At 48.9% G+C, this 14,727-nt stretch overlaps 4 protein-coding genes across 4 annotated transcripts; 1 reads left to right on the top strand and 3 right to left on the bottom strand.

The window, feature by feature from the left end:
• Positions 1-43: 43 nt before the first annotated feature.
• CTAM01_01775 (uncharacterized protein) lies at positions 44-1,918 on the bottom strand (the record flags this gene model as incomplete). The annotated part of the gene is made up of 2 exons (XM_060517816.1): positions 44-1,006; positions 1,064-1,918. 2 exons carry the CDS (start codon positions 1,916-1,918, stop codon positions 44-46), a joined length of 1,818 nt encoding a protein of 605 aa, XP_060387350.1.
• A 1,728-nt stretch (positions 1,919-3,646) lies between these two features.
• On the top strand, positions 3,647-5,162 carry CTAM01_01774 (uncharacterized protein; the record flags this gene model as incomplete). The annotated part of the gene is made up of 2 exons (XM_060517815.1): positions 3,647-4,421; positions 4,477-5,162. The coding sequence occupies 2 exons, from the start codon at positions 3,647-3,649 to the stop codon at positions 5,160-5,162; spliced, it is 1,461 nt and encodes a 486-aa protein (XP_060387349.1).
• Positions 5,163-6,113: 951 nt separating this feature from the next.
• Positions 6,114-7,569, bottom strand: CTAM01_01773 (uncharacterized protein; the record flags this gene model as incomplete). The annotated part of the gene is made up of 2 exons (XM_060517814.1): positions 6,114-6,730; positions 6,825-7,569. 2 exons carry the CDS (start codon positions 7,567-7,569, stop codon positions 6,114-6,116), a joined length of 1,362 nt encoding a protein of 453 aa, XP_060387348.1.
• A 5,449-nt stretch (positions 7,570-13,018) lies between these two features.
• Positions 13,019-14,717, bottom strand: CTAM01_01772 (sulfatase; the record flags this gene model as incomplete). Its single annotated transcript, XM_060517813.1, has 3 exons — positions 13,019-13,876; positions 13,933-14,517; positions 14,580-14,717. 3 exons carry the CDS (start codon positions 14,715-14,717, stop codon positions 13,019-13,021), a joined length of 1,581 nt encoding a protein of 526 aa, XP_060387347.1.
• Between the last annotated feature and the right edge of the window lie 10 nt (positions 14,718-14,727).

The raw sequence follows: 14,727 nt of genomic DNA, 5'->3' as shown, positions 1-14,727 counted from the left end.
CTACCCGTGATATCCAGCGTCCAATGTACAACAACAGCACCTTTTACTGCAGAGGCAAGCTCTTCAACCGCATCGTCAGAATGTCGAGCTGTGTCTTAACCTCCTCGCCCTGGCCCTGATCATCCACTTCCTTCTTCTCCAGAGCCGTCTGCAAAGTCTTAACGGCGTGTAGCAGAGGCTCAACATAGCGCTGCTCCACGGCGCCAGGCATGCTAGCCGGCACCAAGTGCTGGAAGCTGGTGCCGGCGAAGAGGAAGTACGCAAAGTTGGCAACCTGCAGGTGGAAGGGGAAGTTTTGCACCCAGTATTCCCAGATTTCGGGAACGGACTGCTCTTTGAGGAATGCCATGTTGGGGAACAAGACATATTGCAGAGTCTCGACTGCATCTGTTGTCGAGAATCTGTTTGTGAGCTTGCGTTTTTGAGCCACAATCAATTCTTCTCGCAACCACGTCACCGCAGAGGCCTGCAGAGCGGAGAAGATACAGTTCTCAAGGAGATCCTCCAAGATCTTGAGCCGGTCGCTATCGTCGGGGTCGTCATGCAGGACGAGGCCCGCGAGGGTTGTCGAAACATTTCGAACTGATAGTGTCGGGTGGAACACAGAGACAAGTGTGAGAAGATGGTGGTAGGGCATGAAGTCGCCTTCTGACGGTGAGATGCGCTTGTAGTTCTCTAGCCAGAGTCCCATTACGACGAGAGCCTCGGTGGTGCCAGGGTTTCCCACGATGCGCGACTGCGGGTCTTCACCAAAGAAATTTTCGAGAAGCTTGACATGATCGGGGAACATGGTCATCTGGACCTGTTCGTAGTCCGCATCGAAAACTTCTGCTGAGAAGAGCCAATATGCAACCAGGCACCAGACACCTCCGGTGGAAAGCTTGATGTTGTCGGGGCTGAGGTCATCGGTCTCGACTGCTAGCGGGCTGTTGGGGATGGAGCCCTCAAAGATGTCCTTGACGGAAAGAGCACGCACTCTGTTTAAGCCGAGATCTCCTGCAAGTGCCTGGGTTATTTGTTAGCGAGTTCGTCCGTCCGAGCAACATCAGACGAAGGTACATACGACTAATTGGCCAACCAGAGCGTCCCTCGCCAAGAGATCATCGTCCTCCTTAAAGGCTCGCAACACGCTCTTGCGCATCACGACACGCTCTGGGTTGTAGAATTCCAGCAGGCGAGAGGCCCATTCCATGCCGGTGCAGTTGACGTAGGCCTCGATGATGCAGGTAATGAAGGACTGGAGCAGTCTCTTGGTCGTGTCAGGATCCGTCGGCGCCAACTGCTGCTTGTGTGCGGCCTCGGGGTCCGGTGCGTGTTTTGTGGGATCGCTCTTCGTAAAGGGAGTGTCGAGCTTGTTGCTGGACTGACGGGTAGGGAGCGGCGGGCGCTTATCGCCAGAAAGGGAGCGGACGAGGGCAATGACTGCAGCCGTCATTTCGGGATTGCGGGGATGGTAGGTGCGGTAGACGCTCTGAAGGGTCGTGTGAACGAAGCGAGAGGGGCGCGCGACGTTCAATCGCTTGTGGAGGATGCTCAACATGCCGACCAGGTGAACGAATGTCGCCGTCGTCGCGGGATCGTCTTCCTCGTCGGTGGCCTCTTCGACAGTCTTTTCCAAAACCTCGAGGACCTTAAGAATGACCTCGCGCGGGTTGCCCAGTTGAGCAATGGTCTTGAGGCACTGCTGACTGCCCTGAACGGGCACAAGCATCTCGACCAAGTCCCATCCGATATCCTGGGTGAGCTGGGTGTCTTGGAGGATTTCGTTCAGGTCAGGCAGGATCTCGGGGGAGAGGACCTCGCCAATGATGGTCAGGTAGGTGAAGGTGTCTGTGGCGGGTGGCTTAGACTCGCGCAGAGCCTGGAGGCCGCTGGGCTTGTCGGCCATGGCAAGAGGAGGATTTGTCGCTTCAATCATGGTGTTCAACTACTCGAATGACCTCTGTGACATTGGAGGGGTTGGTCGATGGTCGTTGAAGAAAAGTCTGGGCTTGATGAACACTCGGCAGACGGCAGAAGGAGGGGGGCAGATGGGGTGAAGAAAAGAAGAAAAGAGACTGACTGCGCCAGTTCTTGTTTCGTCATCGGAGCTTTCAGCACCTGAGAGACGGAAGGGAAGGCGTGAGAGAGAGGACCACACTTCAGACCTAGGCAGGCACGGCAGGGTTCCAACTCCAATTTCTCTCCACCAGGCAATATAATTAGCACCTCACCAGCAGCTCACCACTCCACGAAAGGGGGGGGACTGAGGCGGGCGATTGCAGTCAACGACAGGATCAGAAATGCCAGCAGTGGGCGCAGCAGCAACCCCGCACTAGCCCTGATTCAGAGAGGATCCCGCTGGAACACTTTACAGGTCAGGTTCACCCCACTAGAATCTGCATTCTGAAGAGGTCCCGCCAGGTCTGAAGCCTCAGGATGGCCCCGCCTCCAGGACCGGTGGAGGTCGTTGGTGCAGACATGTCAGTGGCCCAGAGTCACAGTGAAACCCGGTGCCATCGGGTAATACAGCGCGCCAGACCAGGCTGGTTCCAGCCCGCAACACTGGCTGGGGCCAGGCCTTGGCGGTGAAGTGGCCTGCGACGAGACAGGCTGAGATGTGAGTAATTCATTCCCAGGAAATTCCTAAGACGGTATGGAAGAACAGGTTGCGGATGGAAGATCGGCTCGTGTTTGATTTATGCTTGACAATGGAAGCATCCGAACAGACGACGAAACTGGACAGTCCCCATCCCTTTAATCTGCGGGAACGGGAATGGACCCTGAAGAAACCTGAATCCTGAGGGACCGAAGTCAACCACCAGCGTCCCCACGGAAGTCTTATCGTTCCCGCGCTATCCCTTGTGTTAATTGTTATCGATAGAGAAAGTGGAGCATATCGAGATAGGTAAGGTAAGGTACCTAGGTACCTAGCAGGATGCACTTCGATAAGACACCTTGACTGGGGAAGCGATTACAGACCCCAAGGTACCTTACCCGTATGTGCGTAGGTACCTTGATGGGAGTACACCGTACCCCTCTATCACCGCCTCTCTCATAGGTATGGCGGTCTCCCTTGCCTTTGAATCTCGTTTGGGGGCATCGTACAAACGCAACGTCTTGCAGATTTGAAGACGACAGGTTCAAAGGAGAACAGCAGAACAATTGCTTCGAGTACAGATTCATCCCCAAGGCCATCCGGCGCCATCTGCCATCCGCCACCTCCAACAAGCAACTGCCCGTGACACCCCGCACCCGCCATTCGTACCAGGTTTCGTGACTACCTACCTTCCTTACTACCTATCCGATTATTACAAAGTACCACCACCCAGTCACATCACCGCTAACAAACGAGCGGACGGGTACTTTGAGGTTTCGTCCATCTGAGTAACATCTCCTGCCAGGCTAAACGCTCGCGGCTCGACATGTACCCTTCTGTCCCCTCCTTCCCATTCTGATCAGGTGCGCTCCTCCCCGCCCCTACCCAACCCAAGCCCACGCCCTACCTGACCTTGCTCTGACCGACAGTTACCGACTGCAGCCTCAGCGGACTGGGCGGGCTACAGCCGAACTCAAGTCAACGTCGTGCCGTCTCATCCCGTAACCTCACTCGTTCTTTTTGCCGGGAAAAACAGTCTTTATTCATTCCTCTCTCTCACCTTCCACCATGTCCGCTTCCGGAGTATCGGTATTGGAGGTGCCCGCGAGCAGAATGGATAAGTTCTGTCTCTTACCGCCAGAACTCCGTACAGCCGTTGTTGAGTGTGCCGTCGCTGACTGCCGCTACGGCGATGAGTCCGATTCCCTCGCCGACTACGCCTTGGTCTGCAAGGAGTGGCAGGCCATCGTCGAGCGTTCCAACTTTTCCGTCCTCAAAGTCACCCTGGCCAATCTTGACGACTTTGAGTCTTCCATGGTCGGCTCTCGCCGCCAACTCGTCCAGCGGATCAACCTACACGTCGACCTGCCCGCCTACGACAATGATCCCTGCGAAAAGAAGGAGACCTGGGAGGATAAGGCCGAGAATAACTCGTGCTTTACTCTTGCATTTTACCGTCTATTTGGCATCATGAATTCCTGGAAACCAGAGGATGCGACCCGTGACGGCATCGATTTCTCACTAAGCATCTCTTCACCCAGTGACCTCCGCAACGCCAACTTTGAGCTATGGCAACGACGCAGGTGGAATATCAAAGATATCGGCGAAAAGCGTTTCGCCGACTCTTGGATCGATTTCGTCGGCCAGGATGAGGAGTTTGACCGGGTTAACCACCTGCCTGTGGTTAAGGTGATAAGGTCATTCACCGTGAGCCCTCAGAACCACCGGGCGCTGATGCCCGCCGCTCATGCCGACATCATCGCCCGGCTGCCCGGGTTGCGAACAGCCAATTTCGACATCACAAAGGACCGCAAGAAGGAAACCCGCAAAATCCATTTCAACCGTGCGTTCCATGATGATGTTGCTACCCTCCGGGTCCCCTCACTAACACTGGCCAGAATTCGCCGGTTCCATGACTAAGTGGCCCACCTCATTAGAATCTCTCACCATCATGTCCAATACGATATCATCGTGGCGCCAGATCCCCCACGAGACGCTTGCTGAAGGCGACAGCGGTGCCAAGCTCTGTGAAAAGCTCCGGCGTGCCGCTCATCATCTTAAGGAGCTCAGCGTCACCAACGTCGTGCGTATCAGAGAATTCTTGCGTCCTCACTGGCCCATGGGAACGGACGATACCGAGCCGTTCCTGGCGAACCGCTCGTATCACCCAGAGTTCTGGCTGCTAAAGACTCTCTACATCTCTTATGGATCTATCTGGTACAATACAGAGTGGCACAAGCAGAGCGACGATATCAATGAATCCTCGGAGCTAGTCGATTTCCGCCAGAATATATCCCTCGCCGCCGCCCGGATGGCGTCTACGATGCCCCAGTTGAAGCACATGACCATCAAGCAGCGGCCTCTGATGTGGGCAGGCAAGCATGAGCTCGAGTACAAGATCGAGGACGACGAGAAGGCCTACCTGACTTGGACAAGTACCTTTGATTTCAGGCCATGGGAGCGAACGGTGGAGGCGTGGGTCGAGGTGGCGGCCCGGCAGGAGAGGAAGCTCGAAGTTCGCATCATCACTATGGCTTGGCATACTGACGGTAAAGCTCCTCTTCTGCCATCACTCACTTTTTGAGCACTCTTTCTTTCTCGGGTCTGAGAAATATCAGTGCGGGCATTCTTTTTTTGCGACTTTTGGAAGGACGGAGTTTTTGTGGCGTTCTCGAAAGATTTTTGGGATTTCTCCTTGGTACTCCTCTCATTACACTTGGTTCATGATACCCAGGGTCCGGAACCGCTCTTCACGGCGTCATGATTATATCTCAGGGAAGGGGTAAGCGGGCAGTATTAATAGACTCAAGCCAGGATGAGGGCGAGACCTCAGCGGGGTGAAGGGGAGGCTATACCAGAGTGGTGCGACTCTTGGTAGATACGTTGAATGAGCGATACACGATTCGAACACTTGGTCTCTTTGTTTTGTTCCTTTTTGACTTCGTTTTCGTGATGGGTTTCCCCGGTCTTGTGTCATGATTCAGGATGAGATGGTTCTGCTACACGTGCTGTGACCAGCAGTAGCCCAGTGCTGACACCGCCTCGATGGCTGGTTCAAACTTGCATGACATGCAGAGTATGGGTGGGCTTTAATCTGATGGTTCTTAATCATGGTGGTTATGATTGGCTGAGTGTAATCTGAGTCGTGGAAGCAGCTATGAGATTTACAATGAGTTTTCTCATGAGAGATGAAATCCAAGGCTCAGAAGCAGGTAATAGATTTACAATGAGATCTCTCATGAGATGAATAAGCCAAGATGCGTTCCCATACGTGACAGAAGGTCCATACTTACTAGGTAGATAGCCATTCTCATTCACCATCTCATAGGTCAGATGAAGTAATTTGAAATCATTTGATTTTTTTTCATCTTATTGATGCTGAAAAGAGTAGCTCTCTCCAGATTCCCAAACGCCACGTTGTCCCAGACGCCATTACCCTGAAATCCCATGAACCAGATATAATCATCTCACGCGTACGTACACATCTACAGTGAGCCGTTTCTTTGGGCAACACTCAAGAATGACCCCACACACCTCACTCATCGTCATCGTCATCGTTCAAATCAACCTTGGGCCCGGGTCCCCAGCTGTACCTCTTGCGCGTCCTCAGCATCCAGCTCCAATGGCTCCACGGGTCCTCCGCAAGCTTGGTCATCTCAATCACATCTCCGTGGCCCTCCCACAGCGTGGTGAGCCCATACTCGACCGCCATCCGCGCGTACTTTGTCGCCAACCACGGCTCCCCGATGCCGTTGTACTCAATCGCGGCGAGGGTATACGCCTCGGTCAACAAGCTCCAGTTGTGCTCCTGCTCATACAAGGAGATCAGCAGCTCCGCCATCTGCGGGGTCGCCCTGGACGCGGGGGTGTAGTCGTTGAACTCCTCCCGCAGGGAGGCGATCTGCTCGATGCGGCGGTCCGACTCGTCCGTCTTGAGGCGGTGCTGCGTGCAGTGGTGGCAGGAGCAGTGGAACCCCCAGGTGGAGTGCAGGCGCTCGCGGCGGGCGGCGCGGGTCTGCATGGGGTCGATGTAGGAGAGGGTGAGCTCCTCGCCGGGGATGATGTCGCGGATGGCGACGGTGCGCTGGGTGAGGGTGCGCGGGTCGAACCAGTAGTCTACGTTGGGGCGGCAGTCGTGGTTCATGCGGGATGCTGGGGTGCCGTGTTAGCCGTGTTTGCTCATGCAGGGACCTACAAGAAGCAGGGAAAAAGGGTAAATAGGGGCAGAGGAGGGGGGGGAGCTTACTGTTCACGAAGACGGCGTAAAAGTCATCATCGCGCTTCGCATCGTCCATCTCGACATCAAACGAGTTGGTCACGAGGATCTTGTCCACCATGGACAGGTGGTCGCCGTGGTAGCCGTGGCTCGACATGTTGAGCCACTGGCTGCGGTGCTTGAACTGCAAGAAATCCACAGCGTGGGCCTGCATCTTCTTCATCTCGTCGGGCGGGATGTGGCTAAACGCCGCATAGTCAATGAGCAGACTCGCCGTCTCGCGCAGGATGATCTCGCCCCGCTTGATGGGCAGCGAGGCGACCAGGCCGTAGTCCTTGCCGGGCACTTTGGCGACCTCGAACTTGGGCAGCGGCTGGTTCGAGCCCTCGAGCTCCTCGGGCCTGGTGAAGCCCCAGCTGCGGGTGATGTGGGCGGCGCGGTCGGCGTCGGTGATGATGGATATCCCCTTGCCGCCGTAGTTGGCCGCGTGGTAGATGCAGAATTCGGGTGCCTCTGTGCCGTTTTTGAAGCAGGGCGAGGTGTGCGTCCACGCGGAGCCCGAGGGCGCGGAGGTGGTTCCTGCTGAGGAGAAGGGGAACTGGTCGGCGCGGCCGCCGAGGAGGTCTTCCTTGTTGCGGCAGATGGGACCGTTGTTGGAGGAGGCGGCGAGCAGCTGGGAGGAGATGCAGATCTCGCCGGAGCTTGAGGAGATGACCTTGGATTCGCGAAAGGCGAGGGCGGAGCCGGCGCCCAGGAGTGCAAGTGATGGCTTCATGATGATGGAGGAGAGATGTGTGTGTATTAGAAGAGAATGATATCTTCGGGTCGTGATCTACACAACGCGCGAATAGAAGTGAAGAATGAAAGGATGAACAGTAAAAAAGGGGAGAATAGGAGAAGGAATGGGAGAAGAGAAGAGGAAGAGTTGAACACACGCTCACTTTCGTCCCATTGATCTATGATAATCGGACTCCCGGCACAGCTTGAATGATTGAAAGTGGGACGAATAGATATTAAGTATCCGCACCGCTCGACACACAATATGGCAAGATACGGCACGCAATAAGCAAGCACGGAAAACTTGAGCAAGCTTCAGAAGCAAACCCTGGGCGCTTCGACTCTTCTTTGGAAATGCATGCATGCGCGGGACGGGGTTCGAGCTCTCGGCGCTGGCTGGACCAGCGTTTGGGATGCTCGCGGGGGAGCAACAGGATTGGAGCATGGGTGGAGGAGGAGGGATAACTCACACCTCACAGCCTACAGACCCCATAGACTATAGAACGGATGGTGATGGGGTTTGCGGGAAAGACGTGACAAGGTCCGCGAGCTTCTTGGGGCCCGGATCCCTGTCTTGAGGTCTGGATGTTTGTGTGAATGGTCGATTGCGTTGGAACTCTGAGTTGCCAATGAAGCTGTCCACGGGTTCCGTCTAACACTTTTCTTTCTTGTCTTTTTTCCCTGGTCCATCATCCATGGGATCATTGGAGTATGGACGGTGGACCATGGCCCATGGCGAACCCCAGGATGGAGAGAAACAAGACTTTTGACGAATGTAACCCTCGGTAACTTTAGTAAGGTTGTCTTGTAACGAGGAAGGGTTAAGCGACTCATGGTGCGAAGGACGACAATCCCCTGTAACCCCTTCCCGCGACCCAATTGGACATTGGCGCTGTTTGATGATTGATGCTCGCTGGTAAGGTATGTAGGATCATAAGAAAAGGGGGGGACGGAAAGGATGGCGCTAGGTTGCAGCGCTGCGATTGTTTCTTGTGTCAAGATCCTCGTTGATGGGCGTTCAAGGGGGTTGTGCGCTCGTGTCAGATGTGTTGCAGGACGCTGGGGTTGAGTTCTCGAGTGCACCCCAGCACTCCCCGTAAAGCGATGGTGGGCGGGAGAGGGAAAAAAAAAAAAGGGGTGGCGTTGCAGACAAAACGGAATGGGGCCTGGATTTGGAGGTCAGACAAAACAACTGACACACGCCGATCAGCGGGAGAGCCTTGGCCTGAGTACGGCTATTCCGCACCCACACGAAGGCTATCCCGCACCTATACTAGGCCCGCTCGGGGAAATAGTGGGTAGAATTAGGTAGCTACTATACTAAGTAGCTCTGGCTAATTCTAATAGCTAAGTTACCCGTATATTAGCCTAAGTAACGTAATTATATAATTATTATAGTGCTTTTTTATTAACTATATTAGGATATTTTTATATTAATTTAACTACCTAATTCCTACTTTTTTATATTTCCCTTAAGCTTTTTTTAATAAATTTAATAAATAATTTAATTAACGACCTTTTTATAAAAGTTCGGTTATATTAATAAGACCTTAGTTATAGAGTAAATAAGCTAAAGTTAAGGAAGTAGTAAAATAGCTTTTTATTTTATTTAAATTTTATATATAAGCGCAGTAGTTAGCCGCGGCTATTAGTAACTAAGTAGTAATAAATAATAATATTAAAAACGGGCTACTTATAGAGGGCTCGTATATATTAATATTTTAATTTATAAAATAAGTATAGGGTAAGTATAATATATAATAAGTATAATTACGAATTATTAATAACGGAATTATACTTATTAAGCTAGATCTTTTACGAGCTAAGTTAATAAGAGCTTAGTAAAGAGATAGTTAGGGTTATAGTAGAGTTATTATTAATAACTAGAAAACTTATTTCTATTTATATTACTATTTAAATCTATAATTCTATAAGTATACTCGTTAAATAGTATAACGTTAAGAATACTTAGTAAAAGCTATAATAAAATAAGTACGGCCCGCTCTTTTTAACGTAAATCTTTTTATAAGTACTTAACGAGAATAACGATATAGTATTTTTAATAATTTACTATAGCCCTACGACGAGTAAAATTAATAGTATATTTTAAATATATATATAATACTTTAAGATATAAAAAAAGAACCCTAAATTATTTATAATAAATAATACTTATAAAGTTAGTAATTATATAGTTAGAAGTTATTAAAACTTATTAAGAGTATAAGTTAACTATTTTAATATACTACTTTTTTAAATTAATAATACGACTTTTATTTATATTATATTTAACGTAGCTTTTTATTTCGTATTAAGTAAAGATATAAAAACTTTTAAATAGGTACTAAGTTAATTAAAATTAGTATATAAAAAAAGAGAAATTCTATAACTAAAAGTAATTATTATAAACTTCGATAATACGCTAAAAAAGGTAATAAGGGCAGTATTTTTAAATATACTATAATAAATCTATTTCTAATATATTCTTAAAAATATAGTATTAAATATTAAGTAAAAGTAGGATAGTATATATAAAGAGGAATCCGTAGCTATTTAAAATTCTTACGAGGCTACTTTTTAGCCTCGCATATTAATATTAAAAAGTTTATTACTTAATACTAGAACTACTCCTTAAAATAGGGTACTAGAGTAATTAAAAAGCTCTAGTTAGCTTAATTTTATTAATATAAATTTAATAAATCTTTAAAAGTTAATTAACCGGGCGGAGATTACGGAAAGTAAGGATTTTATAGCTAGCCCGCTAAGTTAATTTTTAACTTACGAATTACCTTAACTAACATAACCCGTTAATAACGATTATTTATTTTTAATTAATTTACTAATTCTATTACCTCCGCGGCCTTTAATTATACTAATTCTACTATTAAATTCGTATAAATAAACGCCTAATAGAATTCTTAAAACTTAATACGCGTGCGTTTATACTAGGACTAAAAAAGATTTTAATTATTACTAAGCTATATTTTATAAAATTTTTAATCTTACGTAATTACGAATAGTTTTATACCTCGAGGCTATTTATTTACCTTTTTATAAATAATTTTATATTTATTACGTCGGTTACTTACGGAATTACGGTTTTAAAATTATATTACGTATAGAATTTACTTATTACGAGTTAAAGTTATATTTACGTAATTAGCTTTTTAATTTTTACGGTCTTTAACTTATTATTATTAAAATAGTTTACGTAAAAGAAGTATAATTTAAAAAAAAAGTAAGTAAATAAAAATATTATATTAAAATAGGCTATAGTAATATACTTATAATAAGGAATCTTTTATTAATAATTTCTTTCTAAGTACTCGATTAAATCTAATATTAATTACGTATTATTAATAAGGTCTTTTATAACTAGTTTTATATAAAGTACTTACCTCCCTATACTAGTACCTTCTTAAGTTAATAGGGCCTACTATATTATTATAACCTCCTTAACTGTCTAGAGTTAAGTAACCTAGCTCGGTTATTTATAAAAAATAACGTTAATTATTACTAATAGTTAAATTAGGATCTAATATATTAATATTAATCTTTTTATTAAAAAAACGTTAATTAACTTTTTTTACCTTATTCTAGCTTACGATTATTACTCTCTATAAAGTAACCCGTAAGGCTAATTTAAAAATAATTAGGTTACGTATTAACTATTAATAATTTACCCCGATTATTATTAATAATAATACCCTCTATAATAGGCCTACCGTACCCTTTTAAGGTTAGAATATTACCCTTAGCTTATATAATAATTTTATTTTAAAAGAGCCCTTTATTTTTAAATACAACCTATTACTACGTCGAAGTACTACTCTTACCCCTACGCTAGTCCCTACGCTAGCCCCTATATAATTATAAAAAAAACAAAAGACTATTACTAAGGCTATTAATAAGTAATTAGTTAGTATATTATAAGATACTATTACTTTTATTATTAATACCTAAATTAACTTATAGCTTAGTAAGTTAATTATTAAAATAGCAAGACTTTAGTAACCTTAACTACTACTATAATACTCTTTTTAATAATTTTACCGCCCTTATAATATACCCTTTTTGTTAAATTAGTAGTAGTACTACTACTTCGTAGCCTCGTTAATACTTCTACCGTAGTTATAATTAGGGTAATTAAGCTAATAATATAATAAGTAATAGGGGGGTAACTAGTAAAATTAGCTTAGCCCGAGCCTAGGTAGGTAATAGTAGCAATTTTAATATTATAATAGTTAATTTAGTAAATAATTATATATTAAGTAGTTATAAACTCGTAATTATTAACGTAGTAATTTCTATAGTAGTGTTATTACTAAAATGCATATTGAGGCTGTGTAGCCCCAGTTTCTACTAAATAAGGCCTAGTATGGGTGCGGGATAGCCTTCGTATGGGTGCGGAATAGCCGTACTCCTTGGCCTGCCACTATTTTGTTGGTAACACGGCGCCGTTGACAAGTAGTAGCCTGCTCCAGTGGTCCGTATGTAGGTATGAACCCCTTGGCTAGTTGGCCGTAGGGTCCCCAGCAAACTACCTTCTCTTGCATGGCGGTTGTGGAGTGTTTCCAAACCGATTCTGTGGGAGAATGTCAGGCACAAGAAGGGATAACAGCAAGTGGGTTAGAGTTAAAATTTAGGTACGCTTGCAGGAGATGGTGGTGGCCGCGGCCACCTTTTAGCCGTGGCCTTTTTTGGTGAGTGTCGTCAGGATTGACTTACCTTTCTCTGCCTCAGTCGAGCCAACCTGAGCCCGCGGACTATGGAGTGGGACGGGCTTCACATTCTCGCCTGTGGATGCTGCCTTGGCTGCCCCGCTGAGGACATGTGCAGATGGAACATTTTGATGACCAAGAATGCCTGCCCGTAAACATATTGTCGTGCAGCTGCCCAGAATAGATGCTACCGCACATGTGTCGAGGAAACTTGCGACGACGCGGGAGCCACCTGCGCCCACTGTGGCGGCTAAAACATAACACACAGCACAGGTCCCGAACCGCACAGGACGGCGTGGGCAGACCTGCAGGTGCCGTCCTATCCAGCGGATCTCACTGTACGAGGTACGAATAGCCGGCGACAAAGAACACAAATCACATCTCAGCTGCCCGCCAGCGACCGGACGGTGCTGGGAGGAGGGGGGCGTCGACGACCTTATATAGTGGAGCAAAGTGAAGAATCCAGACCTCTCGAGTCCCAGCCGTCGGGTTTCCGTGAGGCCGATGTTTTGGATTTGCATGTTCCGTGTCGCGTTTAGAAAAAAGGGTCGAGCCGAAACCAGAGCCGGAACCCAACGGAAAAAGTCTCCGGCCGCGGGGACGACCGTGACCCACCCCGAAAGTGAGCCCGGCGAAAGGTGGAGATCGTGTCCGGAGCACCGGTATTAGCGGGTCGCTTCATTCGGCGAATTGATCACATCAATAGCAATTTCTATCATAATCAAATCAACACTCAACGTCCTTCTCCAACCGTCCGCCCCGTCTCCTAAACTGATCCGCAACACTCTCCATCTCCACAGCAGGAAACCTCGGGTCCTTCTGCCACGGCAAGAAATCACTACTCGCCACCATCCACCGCAACACAACCCCTTCCATCCGCCTCCTCACCTCTTGATACTCGCCCACCTCAGCCAGATTATGCAGCTCCCCCGGGTCCCCAGCCCGATCATACAGCTCCGCCGGCTCGTACAGCCGATACACGAACGTCCACTCCTTATCCCGACAGGCCACGCTCTTGCCCACAATCGTCGTGTCCTCGTGCTGCAAGGCGGCTTTGATATCGTACGGGTACGGCGCCTGCTCCAGCAGCGGCTCCTCGCTCGTCAGGAACCCGCCCTCGGAAAAGGCAAACTCCTTGTGCTTCATCGTAGCGTCCGCCGAGGTCAACACCTCCGCGAGCGAGACGCCGCAGTGAGGAAAATGCTCCCCGATACCCGCAAACTGCAGCACCGTCGGGACTAGATCCACCATCTCCGCCATCTCGTCGTACACCACGCCCCGCGGCAGCCCGCAGCCGCCGACAATCAGCGGCTCGTGGGTCAGCGAGTCCGAGAGGCCCGACGGCCACTTCTCAATCATGCCGTGGTCGCCGAGGTACTCCCCGTGATCCGTGAAGAACAGCGTCACCGTCGAGTCCCAGTGGCCCAGCGCCTTCGTCTTGTCCACGACGCGCCCGAATTGGTCGTCGAGACGGGAGATCATGCCGTAGTAGGTCGCCATCACCTCGGCCCAGATCTCGGGCGTCGCGCGGTGGGTACCGTAGCGCTCGCGGTTGAGCTGCATGTAGCGAGGCTCGTAGCCGGTCTGATAATAGTCCGTTAGCTGCGATAGTCTCTGGCGTCCCCCAGGAGTGCACTCACCTTATCGTCTGGCTTCGTAGGCACACCCATCTCACCGCGATCATACATAGAAAAATACGGCTCCTCCACCTGAAAAGGACAATGCGGGAAAATAAGCGGCATGAACAAAACCCAAGGTTTATCCGTCGGCGGACACTCCAACCACTTCAACGCGCCCTTTACAACAGCATCATCATAATCCATCGCCTCCTCATTGTTCCTCAATCCCTTGTAAAACAGCCTCTTCCAGATATCCTCCTTATCCTCGGGCTCCTTGTTCCCGCCACCCGCGAACCGCGGCACGAACTCGGGCGTCTCGAGGAACCCATACTCATCCAGCGACAGCTCCGTCACCGTCGGCGCAAAGGTATCGCCCCTCGGCGCGAGGCACGCGACGTGGTACCCTCCTTTTTCCTTGAGCGAACGAAAGAGGTTGGGCTCCCACGGCTTGATGAGGTTCTCGAGGGAGCGGTGGCCCGTGACGTGCGGGTAGTTGCCCGTGAACATGCTGCACCGGGATTGCGTGCAGACGGAGGCCTGGACGAAGCAGTTTGTGAAGCGGGTGCCCTCGGCCGCGAAGCGGTCAATGTTGGGCGTCTTTACGGCCTGTCAGAACGTTAGTGATGTTGCAACGATGGTTCACTTTTGAGGGGAGGGTGATGCGTGACCTTGTTGCCATTGCAGCCGAGTGAGTCGTAGCGAAGCTGGTCCGGCATGAAGATGATGAAATTTGGCTTGTCCACCTTGAGCCCGCTGGGCTTCGCAGGCTGTTCATATGGAGGTGGGATATCTGACGAGGGTGCCATCGCGAGAGGT

The sequence above is a fragment of the Colletotrichum tamarilloi genome (genome assembly GCF_030869305.1).
Source record: "Colletotrichum tamarilloi strain Tom-12 chromosome Unknown Scaffold_4.1, whole genome shotgun sequence".
In the NCBI taxonomy this organism is placed as follows: domain Eukaryota; kingdom Fungi; phylum Ascomycota; class Sordariomycetes; order Glomerellales; family Glomerellaceae; genus Colletotrichum; species Colletotrichum tamarilloi.
Note: the sequence above shows the minus strand (reverse complement) of the source record. Positions and strands in the feature narration are given on the sequence as shown.